The 24,603-nt window shown below is 47.6% G+C and overlaps 1 protein-coding gene across 6 annotated transcripts in view; it reads right to left on the bottom strand.

Annotated features, from left to right (window-relative positions):
• The window catches only part of SNX13 (sorting nexin 13), a 124,094-nt gene that overhangs the window by 57,784 nt on the left and 41,707 nt on the right, over positions 1-24,603 (bottom strand). For 3 of the 6 annotated variants that reach the window (XM_039912934.1, XM_029070226.2, XM_029070227.2), the window contains 6 exons: positions 17,432-17,534; positions 14,357-14,446; positions 11,493-11,614; positions 3,750-3,871; positions 3,510-3,611; positions 974-1,062 (listed from right to left, as the gene is read on the bottom strand). In XM_039912934.1, coding sequence (XP_039768868.1) covers positions 974-1,062; positions 3,510-3,611; positions 3,750-3,871; positions 11,493-11,614; positions 14,357-14,434 — 513 coding nt within the window. In that variant the 5' untranslated portion in view covers positions 14,435-14,446; positions 17,432-17,534. Of the gene's footprint in view, positions 1-973; positions 1,063-3,509; positions 3,612-3,749; positions 3,872-11,492; positions 11,615-14,356; positions 14,447-17,431; positions 17,535-19,426; positions 19,566-24,603 lie in introns of those variants that run through there. The other 3 variants (XM_029070228.2, XM_029070224.2, XM_029070225.2) reach the window with 3 other exon arrangements.

The following is a 24,603-nucleotide window of genomic DNA, read 5'->3' as shown; positions in this document are numbered from 1 at the left end:
GTCGAGAGCCTGTGTCGGGGCCAATTTAACAGCCGCGACTACAAAAACTACAAAGTGACACCTCGCACACACGCCATCCCCGCCTCCCACTCATAAACAAAAAAAAGACTTTTACCAAGCATCAAGTCTCTGGAAAAAATGTCTCAAAATGTGAAAAACGCTTATCAGTAAATGGAGTCTTCAAGGAATCAGGGCTTCTTTTACCAATGAGTATCGATTAGACTGTAAGCCCGTCAAACGGCAGGGACTGTCTCTATCTGTTGCCGACTTGTTCATCCCAAGTGCTTAGTACAGTGCTCTGCACATAGTAAGCGCTCAATAAATACTATTGAATTGAATTGAATTTTGGATCTCGATTTCCCTACCAAATTTCCCTTTTCTTAAACTAACCTCACAGGACCATAGCGGGCATGAACCTGTAAACACCTGACGGTACTTTAGTACAAGTTAACAAAATACTAGGGAAATACCCAGGGTTCTGTTTAAATAAAAAAGATCAACATTTGGTACAACTCAAGAGGGTTTTTAAGGTAACCACACTGTTACTTGAGGCTGACCTAACCCCAGAGCTAAAAACTAGCCTTTCTATAGGCAAAGGTTCAGTCAGCAATCTGGGAATGGAAGAGCAAACGCCAATGGGCAAAGAGACCACTACTGTTATTTACTGGCCCATTCCTGTTAGACAGGGACATTTTCCACAGGCAATTATTGCTATTCAATCTTCATCCTCCTCACATCCTAGGTTCCACCATGTAACTGCCATATAGCATCACTCCCAGAAAGGAAAGAGCCTGGCAAGTGGACAGGACTACTGCTTCCAAAGGACAATCAACCGAATAAGAGAAAACAATGATCTTCTATTCCCTCCAAGTCGATTTCTCGCCGCTACCGCCAAAAGAAACGGCCCTCCAAATAAATCGACATTTCTTTTGTGACGTTCCCTTTTAAGGAGGAGTAAAAAGTTTGAAAGTACCCTGACAAAGTATCGCATGATCTTGTTCTGGAAGTCTCCAGGAGGTAGCAATAAATACAGTAAAACCTCACACAGATCCCTTAGGAATCCTGGAACACCGGAAAAGAAACAGACAGAATTACATGGGAATAACGTGGCTTTGAAATCACATCACAATTCTTCTAGCTTTCACATTTTTTTGGTCTAAATCATCCCGTTTTTAAATGGTGACTTGTCACATGGTGTTTTGTACCCATCTGTATTTACGCGTATCTCCGATGATGCTTCCTGCTGCATAGATTTGCAGGGGCAAATTAAATATACAAGGTAAAATCCTACTGCCCGGATTTTGAGAAGTAGCCCAGTTTAGGAGCCTGGCCCGAACAACTGCCCTCGATTCAGTTCTATATTGACTCAAAGTGCTAAAAAGGCTGCTGGGGCTCTGCTTCGCTTCAGGACGGAGGAAGTGGGGGAAGAGGGGAGAAGAGGGGGTGTGTCCCCTCTAGAGTGAGAGCCCGTTGTGAGCAGAGATTGTCTCTTTACTGCTACTTTATACTTTCCGGGTACTTAGTACAGAGCTCTGCACACAGTAAGCGCTCAATAAATATGACTGAATGAACGAATGCACGTGCGTGTGTGTGTGTGTTTGTCTGCTTGTGCTCAATCTGCTCTTGGGAGAGACCTGATTTACAAATCCAGCCGGCTCAGGGGGACAACTGAATACGTGAAAGATGCGAGCATAACCCCCCTTTTTCCATGCTTACACTAGTCCTCCTGCCACCCCCACCCCACCAATCCACGGATCAATTAGGCCAAAACAAGGCAAGGCTCTCGTAGAAAATTTCGACAGTGTGTCCCATGTCAGGATTGTTGTTTGCAGAGCAACCCAGATGCGGTACACACTGAAAATAGGAAACTGCTCTCTATGTTGTGTATATACCTACACACACTATATATCTATTCACTTGTAAACGGATAATCAATCAGTTGCATTTATTGAGCGCTTACTCTAAGCAGAGCACTCTACTAGGCGCTGGGGAGAGTACAATTAGCAGACACATTCTCTGCCATAACGAGTTTATAATCTAAGGGGAGGGGGCGGGGGGAGACAGACATTAGTAGGAGTAATTAATTTGTAATGTAAAATTCAAAGATATGAACATAAATGTTGTGGGGTAGGAGGGTTAGGGTTAGAAAGAGTTAGCTGCAGTTTTCAAAACAAGGACAAGATGCCAGGAGGTGTAAACTGGTGACAGGCCCGGAAGCAGCGTGTCCTAGTGGAAAAAGCACGGGCCCGGGAGTCAGAGGAAGTGGGTTCTAATCCTGGCCCTGCCGCATATCTATGTGACCCTGGGTAAATCACTTAACTTCTTCGTGCCTCCGTTACCTCATCTGTAAAATGGGAATTAAGATGGTGAGCCCCATGCGGGGCAGGGACTGTGTCCAACCTTTGTATCTACCCCAGCTCTTAAAACAGTGCTTGATGACACACAGTAAGCGCTTAACAAATCCCATATATAATATTATTATTGTTATTATTGAGTGCCGTTGCAAAAAGATCTCACGCCAGTCACTCCCTGGGGGTGATGTCACCGGGGGAGAATATCAAATCAGAAGTGGGTCAGTTTTTTCCCACTGGACTCCTCAGAGAGCTGTTGGCCACCGGCAGCTGTCGAAGAATAAAACAAACTTCCACAGGGCTTGCCTGCACAGAAACGCCCATTTTCATAAAAAGATGTCCCGTATTTGCTTGCGAATACTACAAGGGGACACACTAAATCCCTTGTGGGAGCCTATGTGCAGGTAATGGCCGACAGCAATAAACCACACATTCACACAACCCTCAGAGGGAATGGGTTCCTCAAGTCCACGCTGTTTCAAAACCTTCCTTCCAACTCAGGGACCTGAAAAATGCAGCTTTTGATTCTCCAAACCCGTGGAATTCCCTAACCGGGCAATTCCTCAAAGTTCTCGTTCCACTTCTGGAGACTGTTTGTGGCAGCTGACTTCAATAGTGGAATTGGAGAGCTGAAGACATTCCTTAAAATCATTTTTCTCTCTGAGAGGTGGGTGAGTGTATGTGCTTGTGAGAATGTGCGTACACACGGACAAGAGAGGTAGGTGAGGAAGTGGGGACATAACCCAAGCCAGCTGGTAGAGAGACAGAGACAGAGAGGGGGGCACCCCCCAACCCATCCCCTCACAAATAAATATCTTGAAATCCAGACTGAAGGGTTACAAAGACTTAGTGTCCATTCTCTTTATGGGGATAAATCAACTAACTCTTCAAAATAACTGTTAATAGATTTGTAATCCGCTCATATCTGTCAAAAAACACAGCTGAAAATTGATGCTTTTTTCCCTCCCTTTCCATGGCAGAAGACCTTTGATCTATGGATGAACCACCCCAAGTGTCACTGAGGCAAATCAGAGGTATTTCTTTTTTTGTTTTCCTTTAAAAAACATTTTAAGAGGTTTCAATGTTGTTTCTGCTAGCATTTGTTTCCCAATTCTTATGCAAATCACAGCTCAGTGAAAAGTGAACTAAAAAGGAAACCTTCTTCATCTTTGGGAGAAGTGCAGACTAGATCCCGGCAAACTTCCTTCTCCATTTCAACTTCAACTTCAAAGAAAGTATCTACAAGATTTTCCGCTCTATCTGCAAAAGAGGAGTAAAAGTGTCAGACGATATTAAATCCACCGAGGACAGAGGAACCGAAAGATTTAGTTAATGCCGGAAGGGGGGGGGGGGGGGGGGATGATCTACTTTTGTACATAGAACACAGAGACTCTTTACCCTTCATTTGATCATCTTTTTCTGTTATCCTTTGTTGAGCTTTTCTGAATACTCTGAGATGGGTGCCAAAATCATCTACAAGACGTGTGGTGAAATAAGGCTGCCAGTCTATTTCTTTGGACCTGATTAAAGAACACATTACACATTCCGTGTTATAAAACACTACGTAATTCATTCAGAACGACTACCGTCTCTCCACATCCTTACTGCTCACGTTGATTCCGTTTTCTATTTCTTCGTCCGTCAACGGCTGGCATCCTCACTAGGAAGAAAAATCTGATGACAGGAAAAGAACTAGGAATCGATCAATAGCATTTACTGAGCACTTACGGAATGCAAAGCATTGTACTAAGCGCTTGGGAGAGTACAATACAGTACAACTGCCAGATCCCTTCCCTCGAGAAGCTGCTATCTAGTAATAGCATTTTTTAGGTCCTTAATAATAACGATAACGTTGGCATTTGTTAAGCGCTTACTATGTGCCGAGCACCGTTCTAAGCGCTGGGATAGATCAGGTTGCCGCACGTGAGGCTCACCGTCTTCATCGCCATTTTACAGATGAGGTCACTGAGGCACAGAGAAGCGAAGCGACTCGCCCACAGTCACACAGCTGCCAAGTGGCGGAGCCGGGAGTCGAACCCATGACCTCTGACTCCCAAGCCCGGGCTCTTGCCACTGAGCCACACTGCTTCTCTGGACTTACTGTGGGAAGAACATCACACAAAGTAACAGTATTAAGAGTTCTATCTTGCCAAAGATGATCTGGTTGTGTTTAGGGTTTCTCAGCTGAAGGCTGAACTTGGATCCTCCTCAGGCTTACTATCACACCAGCAATACTATCAGCGCCAGCTCTGGAGGGGAATTCATAACCATGTGCCCGTCTCCTGGCATGTCTGTGCCAAGATGCCCAAGATATTCATTCACTCGATCGGATTCACTGAGCGCTTAATGCGTGCCAAGCCCTGCACTATGCGCTTGGGAGAGTACGGTCTAACAACAGCCCCATTCCCTACCCGCGGTGACTTTATATCTAGAAGAGGGAGACAGACATGAATATAAATAAATTACGGATACGTACCTAAGTGCGGCGGGGCTGCCCAGGCACGCGACAACACGGACTTCGAAAGAATATCGACCCCCTGAATCTCAACGTGGCTTTGGACCAAAGCGCAGCACAGCTGATCGGATTTCTGCGGCACAAAGTTCCCTTCATTGCGATTAAGTCGTCTTGTTTTTGTCCGTGCGTCTCCCCCGATGAGACTGTAGGCCCGTCGACGGGCAGGGATTGTCTCTATCTGTTGCCGAATTGTACAATCCAAGCGCTCAGTACAGTGCTCTGCACATAGAAGTGCTCAATAAATACTACTGAATGAACGAATGCAGGAAGGGTAGCTAGAGAACACTACTATACCGTTTTCATAAACTTGCTAGAGCTGATGTAAAAATAATTGTGGTATTCGTTCAGGGCTTAATAATGATGATAGTAATAATAATTATGGCATTTGTTAGGCGCTTACAATGTGCCAAGCGCTGTTCTAAGCGCAGGGTGAACAGGTTGTCCCACGTGGGGCTCGCAGTCTCAATCCCCATTTTCCAGACGAGGGAACTGAGGCACAGATAAATTAAGCGACTTGCCCAAGGTCACACAGCAGACAAGTGACGGAGTGGGGATCAGAACCCACGACCTCTGACTCCCCAGCCCGGGCTCTTGCCACTAAGCCACTCTGCTTCCTACGGCTTACCATGTGCTTACTATGGCTTACAGTGTGCTAAGCAGTGTACTAAGCACTGCGGTAAATACAAGATAATCGGATCCCACGTGGAGCTCACAGCTTAAGTAGGACGGAGAACGGATATCGATTCCTCATTTTTGCAGACGAGACCACTGAGGCGCAGAGAATCCATCAATAATATTTACTGAGCGCTCACGTGTGCACGGCGCTGCACTAAGCATTGGGGAGAGCCCAGTCGAGCCCAGTGGGAAGGCAGGCACCCTCTCTACCATCAGCTGGCAGTCTTGAGGAGTTAATGGACTCGCCCAAGGCCACACAGCAGGTAAGCGGAGGAGCCACCATTAAAAGCCAGGTCCTCTGACTCCCTCGCCCGAAGCAGCGTGGCTCAGCGGAAAGAGCCCGGGCTTGGGAGTCAGAGGTCATGGGTTCGAATCCCGGCTCCGCCACTTGGCAGCCGTGTGACTGTGGGCAAGTCACTTCACTTCTCTGGGCCTCCGTTCCCTCATCTGTAAAAAGGGGATGAAGACCGTGAGCCTCACGTGGGACAACCCGATGACCCTGTATCTCCCCCCGCGCTTAGAACAGTGCTCTGCACATAGTAAGCGCTTAAATACCGACAGTATTATTATTATTATTACTAGGCCACGCCGCTTCTCCCGTGACTCTCAGCGGACCAACCTTCCGGCGAATTGCTAGGCGGATCTGGCCGCCTCACGACATTCACCCGGATCCAAATAGCACAGTCGGTCAAATTAAAACTGACGGTCCCTGTCTGATCCAATTTCCTAACACGGTCAGACTAAAGCGGCGCCGTGCCATGCAGTCCGATCTCGTCCGACCTACTCCCCGTCGCCCGGCTTAAAGGCTCGAAAGCTCCGGAAGGAGACTCCGCTTTGGATCCACCGGGAAATTCCAACGGGACATCTGGAAACCGGAGTTCGAGCAGACTTCCAAATCGTTGGGAATTCCTTCTAATTAGGGCGGCTACGAACGTCGTCGGCTGCTTATCCTAAGCACCGCGATACCGGCAATTAGGATGGACGTTGTAACGGAACTGTGTCCGACCCGATTTGCTTGTATCCACCCCAGCGCTTAGTACGGCGCTTGGCATCTAGCAAGCGCTTAAAATCCAAGATTATCATCATTATTAATCGAAGTGTTAGGGGGTACGCATATGCATTCAATTTTCTGCCATGCCCAAAAGACAGATTTGAATATTATCAGGAATTTCGATACCCTATCTTGAGAGCTGGCCTGTTTTCTCAATGTACCCATTTCATTTGCTCTGTTTCTGGGGGTGCAGAGTTTTAAGGAGAGACTAGAATAGATTTCTGTAGCCAGTCCTCGGATGAAAATCTAGGCGACGTTAACGCAGCCCAGACCTCGAACGTGCCGCGTTTAAACAAATACAAACGCGGCACACGAAGGCTCTAGAGAGCGATCAACGGTAAGAAGAGGAAGGCGCAGGCAAAGGAAAATGCAAACGGACGCTTCAGGTTCGGCCCCGGAGCGCAGCTCCGATCAGATATAACTTATTTTTAGCAGAAAGTACTCGGTGACTCATCCCTGACCATTTACTCCTCACCGTGGCTAGAACGCACTGGATCACCTTGCCCCCCTCCTATCTTATCTTGCTGATTTCCCACTGCAACTCAGGACGCTCACTTCCCTCCTCGAAGACCAACCTACTCGTCGTACCTCTCCTCTCTCTCGCCACCGACCCCCTTCGCCCGCCTCCTGCCTCTGGCCTTGGGAGTCAGGGGTCATGGGTTCGCATCCCGGCTCTGCCGCTTGGCAGCTGTGTGACCGTGGGCAAGTCACTTCACTTCTCTGGGCCTCAGTGACCTCATCTGCAAAATGGGGATGAAGACTGTGAGCCTCACGAGGGGGAACCTGATGACTCTGTATCTCCCCCAGCGCTTAGAACGGTGCTCTGCACATAGTAAACGCTTAAATACCAACATCATCATCATCATCAAAATTCCCTCCCTCTTCATATCCCACAGGCCATCACTCTGTCCACCTGCAAAATCTTCTTAAAATCACATCTCCGAGAGGCCTTCCCCGACAAGTCGCTCATTTCCCCTTCTCCCTCGCCCTCCCGTGTTGCCCTCGCCCTTCGAGTCGAACCCTTTTTTCACCCCATCCTCAACCCCACAGCGCTTGTGTGCCGTTGCCTAACTAATTTTCACGTCTATCTCCCTCCCTAGACTGTATGTTCCTTGAGGGCAGGTAACGCGTCTAACCAACTCTGTTACACCGAACTCTCCCAAGCGCTCAGTACGGTGTCCTGCCCCCCGGCAGATGTTCAATAAATACGAATGATTGGTTGACTGATTCCCACCTCCCAAATCTTGGTAGCCCTTGTATTTATTTTTATTATCCTATTTATTTTGTTAACGAGATGTCCATCCCTTTGATTCCATTTATCGTGATTATATTGTCTTGTTTTTGTCCGTCTGTCTCCCCCGATTAGACTGCACGCCTGTCACTGAACAGGGATGGTCTCTATATGTTGCCTAATTGTATATTCCAAGCGCTTAGTACAGTGCTCTGCACATAGTAAGCGCCCAATAAATACTATTGGATGAATGAATGAATAAATAATATTTTTAAACTCCGTCTCCCCAACTAGATATAAGCTCTTTGAAGGCGGGGATCACATCTACTAACACTCGTATTCCCCCAAGCACCCTCTGAACCTGACATCCCATTCAGGATGTCAAAATAAAATGGTTACAGTTAAATGTTTCGAGAGGATCGTCGAATCAGGAGGCAAAAAAGAAGACAGCAATCTGGGAATGATAGATCAAAAACTCCCGAATCCTCCATTATCCACTCCTACGCACTCGTGGGTGAACACACAGGAACCCATTCGTGCAAACAAGTACAAGTTTACACACAGGCACACGTTGAGTATGTCCGCGTTATGTAGCGTTTCTGACGACTATCAGAGAACCCTGCACTCTACAGACATTTTGAGTTAGCATCATCACAACAGCTTCGGTGCAGAACCGATCCGAGTACAGTCGCAGAAGAAAGCAGATGGCGCCCTTGTTTTTGACAAGCTGTATTACTTTTGTAAAATTCATAATCTAACGAGATTAAAAACACTCGTCTGAAAAAAAACAACAACACATGACAACGATCTGTATTTAGCATGTATCTGGCCTTTTAAAAAGCCTATCTTTAGCTAGAAAGCCAAATCTGGGTAAAGGGTTAACCTATTTAAAATCCATTTCAGATATTCCATGCTCATTTCGACTAAGTAGGCTTCACTTTTAATTGCCCTTTATTTTGAAAGTTTCAGGAGAGGAAAGTGCTGAAAAGTCATTCCATATATCATTCCAGCATTCACAATTTTTTATTCACACATAAACACGGTCAGTGGTGTCCTCTTCATATACAGTCTTGATTCTATTTATCGCCACCGTTCCCGTCCGTCCGTCTCCCCCGATCAGACCGTGAGCCCGTCAATGGGCAGGGACTGCCTCTATCTGTCGCCGACTTGTACTTTCCAAGCGCTCAGTACAGCGCTCTGCAAATAGTAAGCGTTCAATGAGTGCTACTGAATGAATGAATGAATACATAGTTGTCCTCCAAATTTGAAAGAAGACACCATTTTCAATTTTTTTAGTGGTATTTGTTAAGTCATTCATTCATTCAACTGTATTTATTGAGCACGTACTACGTGCGGAGCTCTGTACTAAGCGCTTGAAGAGTACAATTCGGCAACGGAGACAATCCCGACCCATCAGCGGGCTCGCAGTCTAGAAGCAGGGAGGACGGACAACAAAACCGGGCACAACAAGTAGACAGGCAAGTCCTAACTATGTGCTAGGCACTGTACTGAGCACTGGAGTAAATATAAGCTAATCAAGTTGGACTCAGTCCATGTGCCACAGGGGGCTCGCAGTCTTAATTCCCATTTCACAGATGAAGGAACCGAGGCACACAGACGTTAAGTGACTTGCCCAAGGTCACACGGCAGACAAGAGGCGAGGTCGGAATTAGACCCCGGGTCCTTCCGACGCCCAAGCCAGTGCTCTATCCACCGGGCGACGCTGCTTCTCACCTGTGTGCATCAAAAGACCAAAGGAGGGTCCCCAGTCCCAGCCTGACACAAAAAAGGGGTCTTTTGCTGGGTTAGAGAAGCAGTCATTTATTCAATCGCATTTATTGAGTGTCTGCTGCGTGCAGAGCACTGTACTAAGCGTTTGGAAAATACGATTCGGCCCCAAAGAGAGACAATCCCTGCCCATAAGGAGTTACAGTCTAGAAGGCGGGTCCTAGTCGGAAGAGCAAAGGTCTGAGAGTCAGAGGACATGGGTTCTAATTCCATCCCAACCACTTGTCTGCAATATAATAATAATAATAATAATAATAATAATGTTGGTATCTGTTAAGCGCTTACTATGTGCAGAGCACTGTTCTAAGCGCTGGGGGAGATACAGGGTCATCAGGTCGTCCCACGTGAGGCTCACAGTTAATCCCCGTTTTACAGATGAGGGAACCGAGGCCCAGAGAAGCGAAGTGACTCGCCCACAGTCACACAGCTGACGAGTGGCAGAGGCGGGGGTCGAGCCCTTGACCTCTGACTCCGAAGCCCAGGCTCTTTCCACTGAGCCACGCCGCTTCCCCTGGCCACGGGCTAGTCACAACCTCTGTGTGCCTCAGTTCTGCAAAATGGGGATTCAGTATTTCTTGGTGCCCCCTTCTTAAACATGGGACTTGATTATCTTTTATCTGCACCAACGTTTGGTACAGTGCTTGGCACATAGGAAGCGCTTAACAAATGCCCCATTATTAAAAATAGTAGTAGTATGGTCCGATACAGATTTGAAAGAGAAGCAGCGTGGCTTAGTGGAAAGAGCATGGGCTTGGGAGCCAGAGGTCATGGGTTCGAATCCCAGCTCTGCCACCTGTCAGCTGTGTGGCTGTGGGCGAGTCACTTAACTTCTCTGTGCCTCGGTTACCTCATCTGTAAAATGGGGATGAAGACTGCGAGCCCCACGTGGGACGACCTGATTCCCTTGTGTCTACCCCAGCGCTTAGAACAGTGCTCTGCACATAGTAAGCGCTTAACAAATACCAACATTATTATTAAAGAGGTCTTTGTATTTTTAACAATATGGTCAAGAAAATCAAAGGCAGAATTTTACCTTTCAGGAGATTTACTAAATTTGGCATCCTGAAAAATACCTTTCCTGACTGCTGCCTAATCAAATTCTACACAGATTTTTGAAAAGCAATGCCTTGATTTGGAACAGCGGCTCTTCCTCATAAAATGATTCATTTCCTGTTCGGTGATTGCTTCCTTGCTCCGCGAAAACATTTTCTGAAACCTAAAAGTCTTGTTCTTATACGCCCCGATCTGAGGAAAAAGCTTCCGGTGCAAAACAAAACCAAGAGAAATCACCCAAGAAGAATAAGAGTCTTGATGAGCCACTTTCCCCCAAGTTCCCTCTAAGGACTTGAAAATTTTTCAAGTCCTTAGAGAGTCCGTTTCCCTACAAGCTCGTTGTGGGCATGGAATTGTCCGATCATTGTTGTAGGGTACTCTGCCAAGCACTAGTAAAGTGCCCTGCCCACAGTAAGCGCTCAGTAAATACGACCGAACGAACGTGCACATTACCAACGGTAGACAGAATCTCCAACCTCGCCTCCCGCCGCGAAAGCACCCGCCGCCAGCAGGGAAGGAACTTAGTTCCGTCACAAATCGTCGCCGCAGAAACCGGGCTACGTAATCACCCGGAAAATGCAGTGAACGCATTTTAGGTAAACGATCGGCATGAAAATAACCAAACTTGTCATGTCGGTGTTTTAGTCAGCTGGTTGCAGTAAGTATCACACTTCTAAATTTAGAACCGTCTCCGCGACTTTCACTCGCTATAAAACAAATACGTCGTGCCTCGTTCGCTATTTTAAGTTATCCCTTCCCAAACACAGACGGACCGGAAGGGAACGTCTTTCTCATTCAAGTTGCGCAAATACAAAGTCGGGACCTTACCGAGTAGAAAACTGGATGAGTGCGTTTTGAAGCGTCTGCCTAATTTCAAGAAGAAAGGACTCATCGTCACTCAGTGAATAATACCAATACTGGACGTAATCCCGCAGGGAAAACTGGATGACCTGAAACACAAAATGGCGGGGTGGACATTCAGTGACATCCAGCGAAAGAAGGAACGTGCTTCAAACGAAAAGGTAGAAGGATTACTAATGATGATGATAACAGTGTATTTGTTAGGCGCTTACTATGTGCAGAGCATTCATTCGATAGCATTTACTGAACGCTTACTCTGTGCAGAGCACTGGACTAAGCGCTTGGAATGTACAAATCGGCAACAGAGAGAGACGGTCCCCGCCCTCTGACGGGCTTACGGTCTAATCACCGTTCTAAGCGCTGGGGTAGATCCAGGGTCATCAGGTGAGGCTCACAGTTAATCCCCATTTTCCAGATGAGGCAACTGAGGCACGGAGAAGTTAAGTGACTCGGCCACAGTCACACAGCTGACGAGCGGCGGGGCCGGGAGTCGAACCCGTGACCTCTGACTCCGCAGCCCGGGCTCTTTCCACTGTTGATCTTGGTGGAAACTGCAACCTGGCTGGGTAGGGGAGAATTTCAGTGATATTTAGCCAAATTCAACAGATCTACTCGAAAGGTTGCCGGTTGCACGGCGCGATGAGAACAAGAGCGATCGCTATTTTACTAGTACCCGATCGATTCCAAGGGACGCATTACTGAGGCACCTTTTATGTTTGGCCAGGCTCTTCAACCTGCCCATATGAAAACCCAAACCGGTCGGGATTAGACTGTGAGCCCGTCACCGGGCAGGGACCGTCTCTATCTGTTGCCGAACTGTCCATTCCAAGCGCTCAGTACGGTGCTCTGCACATAGTAAACGCTCAATAAATATTATTGGAGGAAGGAAGGAGACCTATGAGCTCGCTTTCCTCCTCCTCCTCCACTCTCTCAGCCTATTCACGGCAGCACGGCTCGGTGAAAACCGCACGGGCCTGGGAGTCGGAAGGACCTGGGTTCTGATCCCAACTCGGCCCCGTGTCTGCCGGGTGCCCTTGGGCAAGTCGCCTAACTTCTCTCTGCCTCAGTTACCTCACCTGGAAAATGGAGAAGCAGCGTGGCTCAGTGGAAAGAGCATGGGCTTGGGAGTCAGAGGTCATGGGTTCGAATCCCAGCTCTGTGGGCAAGTCACTGAACTTCTCTGTGCCTCAGTTCCCTCATCTGTAAAATGGGGATTAAAAAACTGTGAGCCTCACGTGGGACGACCTGATGACCCTGTATCTCCCCCAGCGCTTAGAGCGGTGCCCTGCACACAGTAAGCGCTTAACAGATACCAACATTCTTATTATCATCATTCTTATTAATAAGAATGATGATGGGATTTCTTAAGGGCTTAATAGGTGCCAAGCCCGGTTCTAAGCACTGGGGTACATACGAGGTTCTCGGGGCGGACGCGGTCCCCGTCCCACGTGGGGCTCACAGTCCTACTGCCCATTTTACAGATGAGATCATTGAGGACCAGAGAAGTAAAGTGACTTGCCCAAGATGATAATAACAACGTCGGTATCTGTTAAGCGCTTACTATGTGCAGGGCACCGTTCTAAGCGCTGGGGGAGATACAGGGTCATCGGGTTGTCCCACGTGAGGCTCACGGTCTTCATCCCCGTTTTACAGATGAGGTAACCGAGGCCCAGAGAAGTCAAGTGGGACGCGCCCGCGGTCCCAAAGCTGACAGGCGGCGGGGCCGGCATTCGAACCCATGACCTCCGACTCCCAAGCCCGGGCTTCTTCCATGGAGCCAGGCTGCTTCTCTAGATCACCCAGCGGACCCGCGGCAGAGCCGGGATTAGAACCCGGGTCCTGCTGGCTCCCAGATGCACGCTCCGTCCACGCCGCCACGCCGCTTCGTGGATAAGAGTTGTGCGTCCAACCTAATTAACTCGTAACTACCCCACTGCTCAGTAGAAGTGCCTGGCACACAGTAAGAGCTTAACAAACACTATTTAAAAAAAAAAAAGCGACTGCTTCCAGGCAACCCTCCCAGCATCAGCCACAGCTCTCCACGTGCGCGGGGACCGTATCGATCACATCGCTCTCCTGGACTCTTCCAAGCGCTTAGTACAGTGCTTATTAAGTGCTCAATAGATACAACAGACTGACAGCTCTTTTCCCCTCGAGCTCCTCCCCGGCCCTTCTTTTCCGAAAGGAGAAGCGGCGGGGCGTAGCGGATAGGGCACGGGCCTGGGAGTCGGAAGGTCACGGGTTCCAATCCGCCACTCGTCTGCTGTGTGACCTTGGGCAAATCCCTTCCCTTCTCTGGGCCTCGGTTGCCTCCTCTGTAAAATGGGGGTCGAGACCGGGAGCCCTACGTGGGACAGGGACCGTGTCCGACTCGATCAGCTAGTACGGTGCCCGGCACGTAGTGAGCACTTAAATGCCATTGTCATTATTACTATTATTATTATTTTCTAGCCAGCAGGGCGCTGAGCCAGACCGCGGATCGATCGTGGCCCTCCCGTTAAATCCCGGCACCGGCCCGCTCTCCCTCCGACCCCTCGCCCCCCTCACTTCTGGGGTCCCGAGGTTGACCGTGGGATTTACGATCCCACGTTCAGGCTTAGGCTCGGCAGTTTCTGTCTGCCTGCTCATCCACCTCCCAACCCGCTCCCAATTCATCTACGCCTGCCAATGTCGGGGGGGTGGAGTGACGGGTGCTGTCGCTCATAAGATCGGACCGTTACGCGGATGGAGAAACGTCCTCTTTAAATACGAACCGTTCCACAGTCTACATCCTAACCCTGCGGGGTTTGCACACAAAGCGCTTTATTCAAGCTCCACGCGTCGATACTCACTTGCTGAAGAGGTTCGTCGATGATGTTGGCACCCGTTAATCTTCTGTCGATCTTAATCGTTCTGGCTTCCCGTTTCATTTCTTCTAAGCACTTAAACGTCGACAGAAAAGGTTTCACTACAGAGCTTTCTCACAGAATTAAAGATTGATTTTAACGATAATAACAATAACGCTGATATCCGTTAAGCGCTTACTATGTGCCGAGCACCGTTCTAAGCGCTGGGGTAGACACAGGGGAATCAGGTTGTCCCACGTGGGCCTCACGGTCTTCATCCCCATTTTACAGATGAGGTAACTGAGGCACAGAGAAGGCGGACGCTCTTTCCGATCATCAGCCCGAACTCCCAGGACCTACTCTAGAGAAGCAGCGGGCTTGGGAGTCAGAGGAGGTGGGTTCTAATCCCGCCTCTGTCGCTCGTCTGCTCTGTGACTGTGGGCAAGCCACTTCACTTCCCTGGGCCTCAGTTCCCTCATCTGTAAAATGGGGATTCGGACTGTGAGCCCCACGTGGGACAACCTGATCACCTTGTACCCCACCCCCGGCGCTCAGAACGGTGCTTGGCACATAGTAAGCACTTAAATACCATCATCATCATTATTAGGCACAAAGTGATTATTCTATGAATTCTTGGGGATTGAACCCAGAATCAGTGTTGTGTGCCTTGACGCTTGATTTTTGAATAAATCCTTCTGACAGACTGATATTCGTGGAAATATATACCGTTGTTGCCATGACTCTGCTGGATGTGAAAACTTACATTTTAATATGCCTAAACGATACACTTCCCGGGTACAAATGAGAATTTTCTGTCAATTTTGCCAATTATGCAAGACAGTAAGGACTGGAAACACGCAACCTTTAAAGGAAGCTCAACCAGTGTCTTTGGAAATTGGCTACGTAGGAACTATTTCCTTACTAGAGCTACACACAAACGTTTCTACAGAAACTATTCTGTTTCAGATACAGATCACACACCGACGCCCACCCACACCTTGTGCCCCGATCACTCGGACTCCACGTCCCAGGCACTGCGCTCAGCACCGGGGTACAGAGCAGAAAGGTGACGCCCGGTCCACATCCAACACGGGGCTCCTCATGGGCGGTGAACACGTCTGCCAACTCTGTTGTAGTCAGCAAATACCACTGATTGATGAGGTAACTGAGGCACAGAGACGTGACTCGCCCAAGGACCCACGGCAGGCGAGCGGCGGGGCTGGGATCAGAACCCCAGTCCTCCGACTCCCGTCCGCTAGGCCGCCCCGGTTCCCGTTGCTCTCCTTTCCTCTCCGTCCAAACTCCTACCTCACCGATCGCCGTCAAAGGGCGGGGACTGTCTCTATCTGTTACCGAACTGTACATTCCAACTCCGCTACCTTCCCCTTCATATCTTAGGAGGTACCGCTTGACTCACCTCAAAACCATTCTAAAATCACCTAAAAGGACTCCGATGACTACGCCCCCGTTTCTCCGGTCGGCCCTCCCTCGCGTCCACTACCAACTTGGCATTTAACCGTTTTGACACTCGCCTCAGCCCCACGGTGCTCCAGGTCAAGATTCTTATACTCTACTATTTCCTCTATGCCCATTTTCATATCAGTCTCCCGCTATGGACCCTAAGCTCCTTGTGGGCAGGGAGCATGTTACCGACTCTTATGTACTTCCCCTCGGTGCTCCGAACATAGTGAGTACTCAATAAATACCCTTGTTTGAGTCAAATCACTGTTTATAAATATAATAATAAAAATAGAGTACGCTTATCTTACTGGCCTCTCAGCCATTCACATTCCTTCTCTCTGTCTCATGTAGATGTACGATATATAAGATATCTACATCTTCTATAGATTACATATAATATATATAATATATAATAATAAAAATAAAGTATGTTTATCTTATTGGCCTCTCGGCCATTCACATTCCTTCCCTCTCTCTCTCATGTAGATATACGATATATAAGATATCTATATCTTATATATATATTTTATATATATATATATGTGCGTGTGCATGTGTGTGTGTGTATATATATATGTAAAATCATTCAGGATAACTGATCCAACTACAAGTGGCCCTGCAGACAAACAGATAAAATCCCAGAACAGACACACTCAAGAAAGCTCTCCTCTTTAATCAATCAATAATATTTACTGAGCACCTGCTGAATGCAGAGCACGACACTAAACACTCGGGAGGGTACAACCGAAGACGAGATGTCTGTTCACAAGAAGTCTGCACCCTAGGACGGGTGGCAATTTATCAAGAGGAGGGAGAATCAATCAGTGGTATTTACTGAGCGCTTCCGAGGTGGAGGAGTGCTCTTGACCCTAAAGTGTGGATAATGGGGCTTTGCAAATAATACAAGGGGTCAGGACTTTTGAATTGTAATGATATATGGTTGTGAGCTGTGGGCCAGTTAGTTACCTTCGCTTCTCTCCCTGTTTGCACTTCAATAAAAACAGAAACAGATAGGCGATCATTTTTTTTTTTTTTAATACACTATGCGACCCTTTTTGAAGCTCCTCCCACGAAAACCCCAACATGATTCAGTATCAACTTCGGACTAATGAAATGACTAATTTAATGTGGCTGTAAAATCTGCATCAGTCTGTTCATATATGATCAGTACAAGTGGTTGTTGCTGTTGTCATTTTCTGTAGAGAGAGAATGTCAATAGCAACAGTTTTCTACTGCTTTAGCACTAGTATATTTCAGGTCAGACTCAGGGTGACGTAATATTCGGAACAGAAAAACCAAAGCTTATTGATTCAGGACTAATAAGTTGTGAATCTTGTGAATCCCTCTAGACTGCAAGCTCACTGTGGGTAGGAAACCTGGCTACCAACTCTGCTATATTGTATTCTCCGAAGCGCTTAGTACAGCGCTCTGCACACAGTAAGCGCTCAATAAATATGACTCACTGGGGAAACCTGCAACCTAACATCTTCACCTGAATTTCCTGGATCACTGAAAATACCGTGCAAGCACCTACAGCATGCGGACACTGAAATGTACAAAATGATCAATTCAGAATCTAATTAGGGCATCAAGTGCTCCACATTCCATCACCTGACTCACCTTAGGAATTCCGGCAGACGTAGGAGGGAGGAATGAATGTTCACACTGTTCAAGGTACTTCTCAGAATTTGTTTTTCCAAATAGGAGGGTGACCACAAACCCCCTGAAAAAGGAATATTTGTACACAGATTATTCGATGGTTAAAAAAAAAAGAAAAAAAGCAACATCACCAAGATGACAATCATTTTAAATCTTATGCTTTTACTGTTTTCAAAAGCAGTTAATACACTTTGTTTTACAAATTCTGACCTACAAATGAAAAAAAATAAATAAAGTGGCTTACAAATCCAGAACTTCAGATATCAAATAGAAAAATCAGTTAACCGGCCAGTTTCTGCTTCTACAGCAGAACATTACTGCTTTATTAAAGATCAGAAGGAAGGCTATTATTAGGGAAGTGAGCATATACATATACTTGCTGACACAACAGCAGCTATATGGGAAGAAAATACACTGGGGAAAAAAAAAAAATCGGAGAAATTTCTTGCTGATAACTCACATCTCCAGTTTTTTGTTTCTAATATAAAAGATAACATTTACAGGGAAGGGGCGGAAGGTTCACAGTGCAAGAACACTGTAATAATGGAACCGTTGGAAACTCTTGAATTTGCAACATCATCTAATTCTATAACTGGCAAAACCACACAGCCGTAATTCATCCCCTGTGGACCTTGAAAAAGCGTAGCTAAGCTACGCCTTTTTAAAATGGTAAATTTCAATGCTCAAATTAATTTAGTTAAATGCTTAGACACATTTATTCCAATTCGGGCAGGCTTCAAAGCACTGACAAAGAAAAAGGTGCAGATTTTAAAACGTTACAAAGTCAAGCCTAATGACCGGCAGCGAAAAAGTGAAAATAATAATAATTGTGGCATTTGTTAAGCTGGGGTGGATACGAGCAAATCGCGCTGGACACAGTCCCTGTCCCACTGGGGGCTCACAGTCTCTGTGCCTCAGTTACCTCACCTAATAATGTTGGTATTTGTTGCGCGCTTACTATGCGCAGAGCACTGTTCTAAGCGCTGGGGTAGATACGGGGTAATCAGGGCGTCCCACGTGAGGCTCACGGTTAATCCCCATTTTACAGATGAGGTAACTGAGGCCCAGAGAAGTTAAGTGACTCGCCCACAGTCACACAGCTGACGAGTGGCAGAGCCGGGAGTCGAACCCATGACCTCTGACTCCGAAGCCCGGGCTCTTTCCACTGAGCCACGCTGCTTCCCAATGATAATAATAATGTTGGTATCTGTTAAGCGCTTACTATGTGCAGGGCACTGTTCTAAGCGCTGGGGTAGGTACAGGGTCATCAGGTCGTCCCACGTGAGGCTCACAGTTAATCCCCGTTTTACAGATGAGGGAACTGAGGCCCAGAGAAGCGAAGTGACTCGCCCACAGTCACACAGCTGACGAGTGGCAGAGCCGGGAGTCGAACTCATGACCTCTGACTCCGTAGCCCGGGCTCTTTTCCACCGAGCCCCGCTGCCTCCCGTGGGTATTGAGAACATATACCATACGAGATGGGTATTGAGAAGTAAAGTGACGGGCCCAAGGTCACACAGCAGACAAGCGGTAGAGCTGGGATTAGAACCCATCACCTTCCGAACTCCCAGGCCCGGGCTCCATCCCCTATGCCATGCTGCTTACGTTCTCTGGAAAGAAATCCTGCCCCTCTATTCTGGGTTGACTGCAGTTTCAGATTTTTCTAAATTGGCAGGTGGCCTTTCAAACTAGAAACCTAATCTTCCAGGAACACACTTCCACACACACACACACACACACACACACACACAAAAAGAGAACCAGCATGAGACGATAAGAGAGAAATGGATAGAAAACAAAAGGGAAATGCTAATAGCTGCACGGACCCAGTCACAGTGAGTTCATTTTAGTTCAAACTAAATAGCCAAAAATATACCCGCAGCCTTTCTCCGACTGCGATTGTTTACCGGCACTGTGCCAGCTCTAATTCTACACAGGAGGAATGCAGTGCATTACCTCCCAAGGTAACCGTTTCCTCTCGTTGCAGGTACTAAAGAAGAGACCCCAAAAACCTCAACTTCCTCTCCTCTCAGGTGACGACATACAAACGTCTTTGGAAATTTCTGAAACTTGAGAGAAAAGAGGTGCGGAGGGAAGAGAACGGAGGACGGGAGAAAAGCAAAAGACATGAATCCATACCGCGATTTCATCTTCTCGCCACCAACGCCCGCGTCCCACCTGTGGCCTAGAACGCCCTCCCTCTTCGTAGCCAACAGAAAATTACTCTCCACGCTTTCAAAACCTTCTGAGGGCACATCCCTTCCAAGAAGCCCGCTCCGATTAAACCCTCATTTCCTCTTTTGTTACTGTACCCTCCCAAACGCTTAGCACAGTGCTCTGCACGCGGTAAACCCTCGATAAATATGAGCGATGAAAAGAGAGGGGAAAAGGAGAGAGAGAGACGACGTACAGAGAAAGGGACCGGGACGCTCGGATTTTTATCCAGAGAAGCTGTAAAAGGCCCAGCAGCGTGGCTCAGTGGAAAGAGCCCGGGCTTGGGAGTCAGAGGTCATGAGTTCGAATCCACTTGTCAGCTGTGTGACTGTGGGCAAGTCACTTCACTTCTCTGGGCCTCAGTTACCTCAACTGTAAAATGGGGATTAACAGGGTGCCTCACGTGGGACGACTTGTATCTACACCAGCGCTTAGAACAGTGCTCTGCACATAGTAAGCGCTTAACTACCAACATTATTATTATTATACACTGTGTAAAGAACTTGGCAACTTCTTAAGCAGGCCAACAACTTTTTAAACTCTTTGTTAATCGCCAGCCTTTCGCAATTCTTGGAAAGAATATTTGCACCTGATTTTCTAAGTCAAAAAACTGATTGGAAAAGAGCTGTGGAAGAGTCGCTTCTTCTCTAACACCTGGGTTGTGTTCCCGAAGACTCTCGGGTTGCAGAAAACTTGAGCTACCGGGTATTCACAGTGCGTAACACGGATGGCCTGCGCATGTGTGAAAGTATTAATTCCATCACCGCATTAACACTGTATTCAGGAAGACACGGACCGTGGTCAGGAAGGTCCTCTAAAGGTGTTTTATCCCAATGTGTAACGGAAAACACACGCTATAAAGAAGCAAGCGCCTGGAAGTCAGAAGGACCTGGGTTCTAAACCCAGAGCTTCCACAGCTCTGCTGTGTGACCTTGGACACGTCACTTCACTACCTCAGTTACATCATCTGTAAAATGGGGATTAGGACAGTGAGGGCTACGGAGGAAACGGAGCGCGTCCATACCGATTAGCTCGTATCTATCCCGGCGCTTAGCACGGCGCCTGGCACATATCGAGCACTTGAATACCAAAGACGTATAAATATACGAAACACTACTGAACCAAACCAAGAGGAGAGGAAGCTACAGAAAGGCAACAGTATGAATATCCCCAAAGGCCCAGAAAGTGGTTGCGGTCTTATAAAAATCTAAAGCCATTTTACAGGCAAATGTTTGAATTGATTTATAAAGGCGGACAGGCTGAACCACGTCGAGAAGGGCGATATGAAACTTTTATGTGGTGAGTGCTCCAATTCATGCCATTTTTGAAGATTTTTAGTTTGATGGAGGAGAGAGATGAAATCTTTTAAGATATCAAGTGCAGAATAAACTCTTAGTGTTTGGAAGAGCTCTGCAGACAGTAATCGTTCAATATGCCATTGACCGATAAACTCCTCTTTTTTTTCCAGAGAAGAGAACTATCAATTCAGACTATTTTATGAATAGAGGTGGGTTTTTTTTTGTTAATTATCATTAAAAATAAGGAATAGAGGCCTGAGATTAATCATCATCGTAATGATGGTATTTGTTTAAGCGCTTACTATGTGCCAAGCACTGTTCTAAGGTAATCGGGGTGTCCCCTGTGGGGCTCACTTGTCTTAATCCCCATTTTACAGATGAGGTAACTGAGGCACAGAGACGTCAGGTGGCCTGCCCGAGGTCACGCAGCAGATAAGCGGTGGAGCTGGGATTAGAACCCACGAACTCGGACTCCAAAGCCCGGACGCTTTCCATTAAGCCGGTATATCTTAAGTGCTTCCCATGTGACAACTAATATAATTATGGTATTTACTAAGCGCTTTCTACGTGTCGGGCACTATACTGAGTACTGGGATCGAAGCAGCGTGGCTCAGTGGAAAGAGCCCTGGCTTGGGAGTCGGAGGTCATGGGTTCGAATCCCGGCTCTGCCACTGTCAGCTGTGTGACTGTGGGCAAGTCACTTCGCTTCTCTGAGCCTCAGTTCCTTCAGCTCTAAAGTGGGGATTAAGACTGTGAGCCCCACGTGGGGCAATCTGATCACCTGGTACACGCCCCACCGTGCTTAGAACAGTGCTTTGCACACAGTAAGCGCTTAACAAATACCATTACTATTATTATTATTACAAGCAAATCAGGTCACTATTGTGTTGAACGCTTGGGGGGAAGGGAAGTACCATCAGGTCAGACACAGTTCCCGCTCCCTATGTGGTTTAATATCTGTGCAATTGGGAAAAGCAGCCATTCAATCGTATTTACCGAGTGCTTTTTGGGTGCAGAGCACTGTAAATGCCATCATCATTAATATTATTATTATTAGATAGTAATGATATAATTATTATTAGAGAAGCAGCACGGCCTAGAGAAACAGCACAGCCTAGTGGAAAGACCCCGGGCTTGGGAGTCAGAGGTCATGGGTTCGAATCCCGGCTCTGCCACTTGGCAGCTGCGTGACTGTGGGCAAGTCGCTTCACTTCTCTGGGCCTCAGTTACCTCATCTGTAAAATGGGGATTAACTGTGAGGCTCCCGGGGGACAACCTGATCACCCTGTATCTCCCTCAGTGCTTAGAACAGTGCTCTGCACATAGTAAGCGCTTAACAAATACCAACCTATATATATATATTTGTATATATGGATATATATATTATTACCAAGTGCTTGGGAGAGTATCTTATCTCCATTTCACAAATAAGTAACCTGAGGCACAGAGAGGTACCGTGACTTGCCCAAGGCCTGGCTTGTCTACAGGCAAAGCTGGGATTATAACCTAGGTTTCCTAACTTCAAATCGTTCAAATGACAGAAATGGGCCTTTTAAGATCAAAGGGCCGCCGCGGCCTCATCCTTTTAGGGTATATCATCGAAGCTCCTCGTTTCCTTCTCTTTCGTTTCCATCCGTTTTCCGGCCGCTTAACGTCTACCCCGCGGAGGGCAGGAGAATGAGCAACGGCGATGAGATTCGGATCAGTCCATCTTGCTGTGAGCTGGAGGTTCCGGCAGAGGTCCGACGAGGGCGAAGAGACTTACGGTAAAAGTCGGATTTTTGTACCGTCCGTGCGTTTAATTTTTCTCTGCTAGCTTTGTCCTCCATTATCAAGAGCTTAATATATCAAGCCGACCTAGTCGTGTGCAGCACCGTAGTTCTTCAAATTAAAACGGCTTATGCCGAGTATAAAGCGCCCTACTGAAGAGATGAACGTGGGAAAGGGCCGATAGAATTCAAACTCTGAGCCAAGAAATTTGGAGGCTATTTTAAATCTTCGACGACAACAAAAAAACAGCCTCACAGCACGCAGCGGTGAACTTAAGTTACAACGAGGCCAAGTGAAACTGAAGGACGGCTAAAAATGGCCACAGAACCGAGCAAGATTAAGTACGGAACACTTGGAGGAAAAAAAAAAACTGCAAGGAGAAGCGATTTACAGAAGAAAGGACAAGTCTTCCAATCGAGTTCACTCTTAAGGCTTTAAGAGAACAGGTCAGAGTAATCTCAACGGGTAATTCCGCTGTCAGGGGGCCGTTCCTCAGGCGGAAATGTCTTTTCGGCTCGCCGACGGCAGATGGCCCGAGCCGGAGAACCAGTACAGGAGAAACCCTCCCGGCCCCCTCCACGACTCCCAAATCAGTGGCTTTCATGGAGCGCGTACTATGCGCGCAGCACTGTACTGAGCGCTTGGAAGAGAACTATACTAGGCACTGCTCTCACAGCCCTGGAAGCCAGGATAGAGAAAACAACATTTCCTGTTTCTCCAGAGAGGATTCACGTCTGCTTCAAGCAGACTACTTACGGGGGGAATGACCCTGATCGCTCCTTTCTGTATTTTTTTATTAAATTCTCCCTATGTGTCAGGCCCTGTTCTGAGCGCCGGAGTAGACGCAGGTTAATCGGGTCAGACCGGTCCCTATCTCACACGGGGCTCACAGATTAAGTAGGAGACGAAACAGATACTGAATCCCCATCTTGCAGTTGAGGAAACAGGCACAGGCAAGTTAAGTGACTTGCCCAAGGTCACCCAGCAGGCAAGTGCTGGATCCATAATTAGAAAGAATCCAGACTCTCTGGCTTCAAGCCTATCTTTTTTTCCAACCCAGCCAGCCTGGTCTTTCCACTCTTGTCCCCAAACTTGGCTTTCGGGTAAACCCTCACATACGTCTGCCAGAACGGTCAGCTCCTCTTTCAGACCGTAAACTCTATCTTCCGCTTCTCTAATGTGCTCCCCGGCACTCTGTACAGTGCTCTGCATACAGCGTGTGCGCCGGGCGGGGGGAGGCGGGCCTCAATAACCGTTCAAGCCAGCAGCACTCCTTCTGGATCTCGTCCAGGTCCCATCAAAGCGAGTAGAGGGCCCAAGTTCCACCCACAAAGGGTAAAGGTAGGGGAAGCGGCGTGGCTCAGTGGAAAGAGCCCGGGCTTCGACTCCCGGCTCTGCCACTTGTCAGCTGTGTGACTGTGGGCGAGTCGCTTCACTTCTCTGTGCCTCAGTGACCTCATCTGTAAAATGGGGATTAACTGGGAGCCTCACGTGGGCCGACCTGATTACCCTCTATCTACCCCAGTGCTTCACATAGTGAGCGCTTAACAAATACAGACATTATTATTATTAAATAGGGCCAAAGACAGGCGGCGCTTCTGTGCCACGGCCAGGATTAGAATCCAGGTCCTCTGGCTCCCAGGCCTGTGCTCTACCCATTAGGCCTTGCTGCTTCTCATCTGCAACTCCCTCCGGCCTTCCACAGCCATGGACTGTGAGCCCCTTGAGGCCCGGGGGCCGTGACTGATTTTCCAGTTCTTAGTAGAGGGCTCTTAACCCAGTATCGCTACCTGTATTATAAAGGGATTACTATTACTACCGGCAGTTGACCGGTTGTCAATTTCCCCTCCT

This window comes from Ornithorhynchus anatinus, chromosome 8, assembly GCF_004115215.2.
Source record: "Ornithorhynchus anatinus isolate Pmale09 chromosome 8, mOrnAna1.pri.v4, whole genome shotgun sequence".
Classification (NCBI taxonomy): Eukaryota; Metazoa; Chordata; class Mammalia; order Monotremata; family Ornithorhynchidae; genus Ornithorhynchus; species Ornithorhynchus anatinus.
Note: the sequence above shows the minus strand (reverse complement) of the source record. Positions and strands in the feature narration are given on the sequence as shown.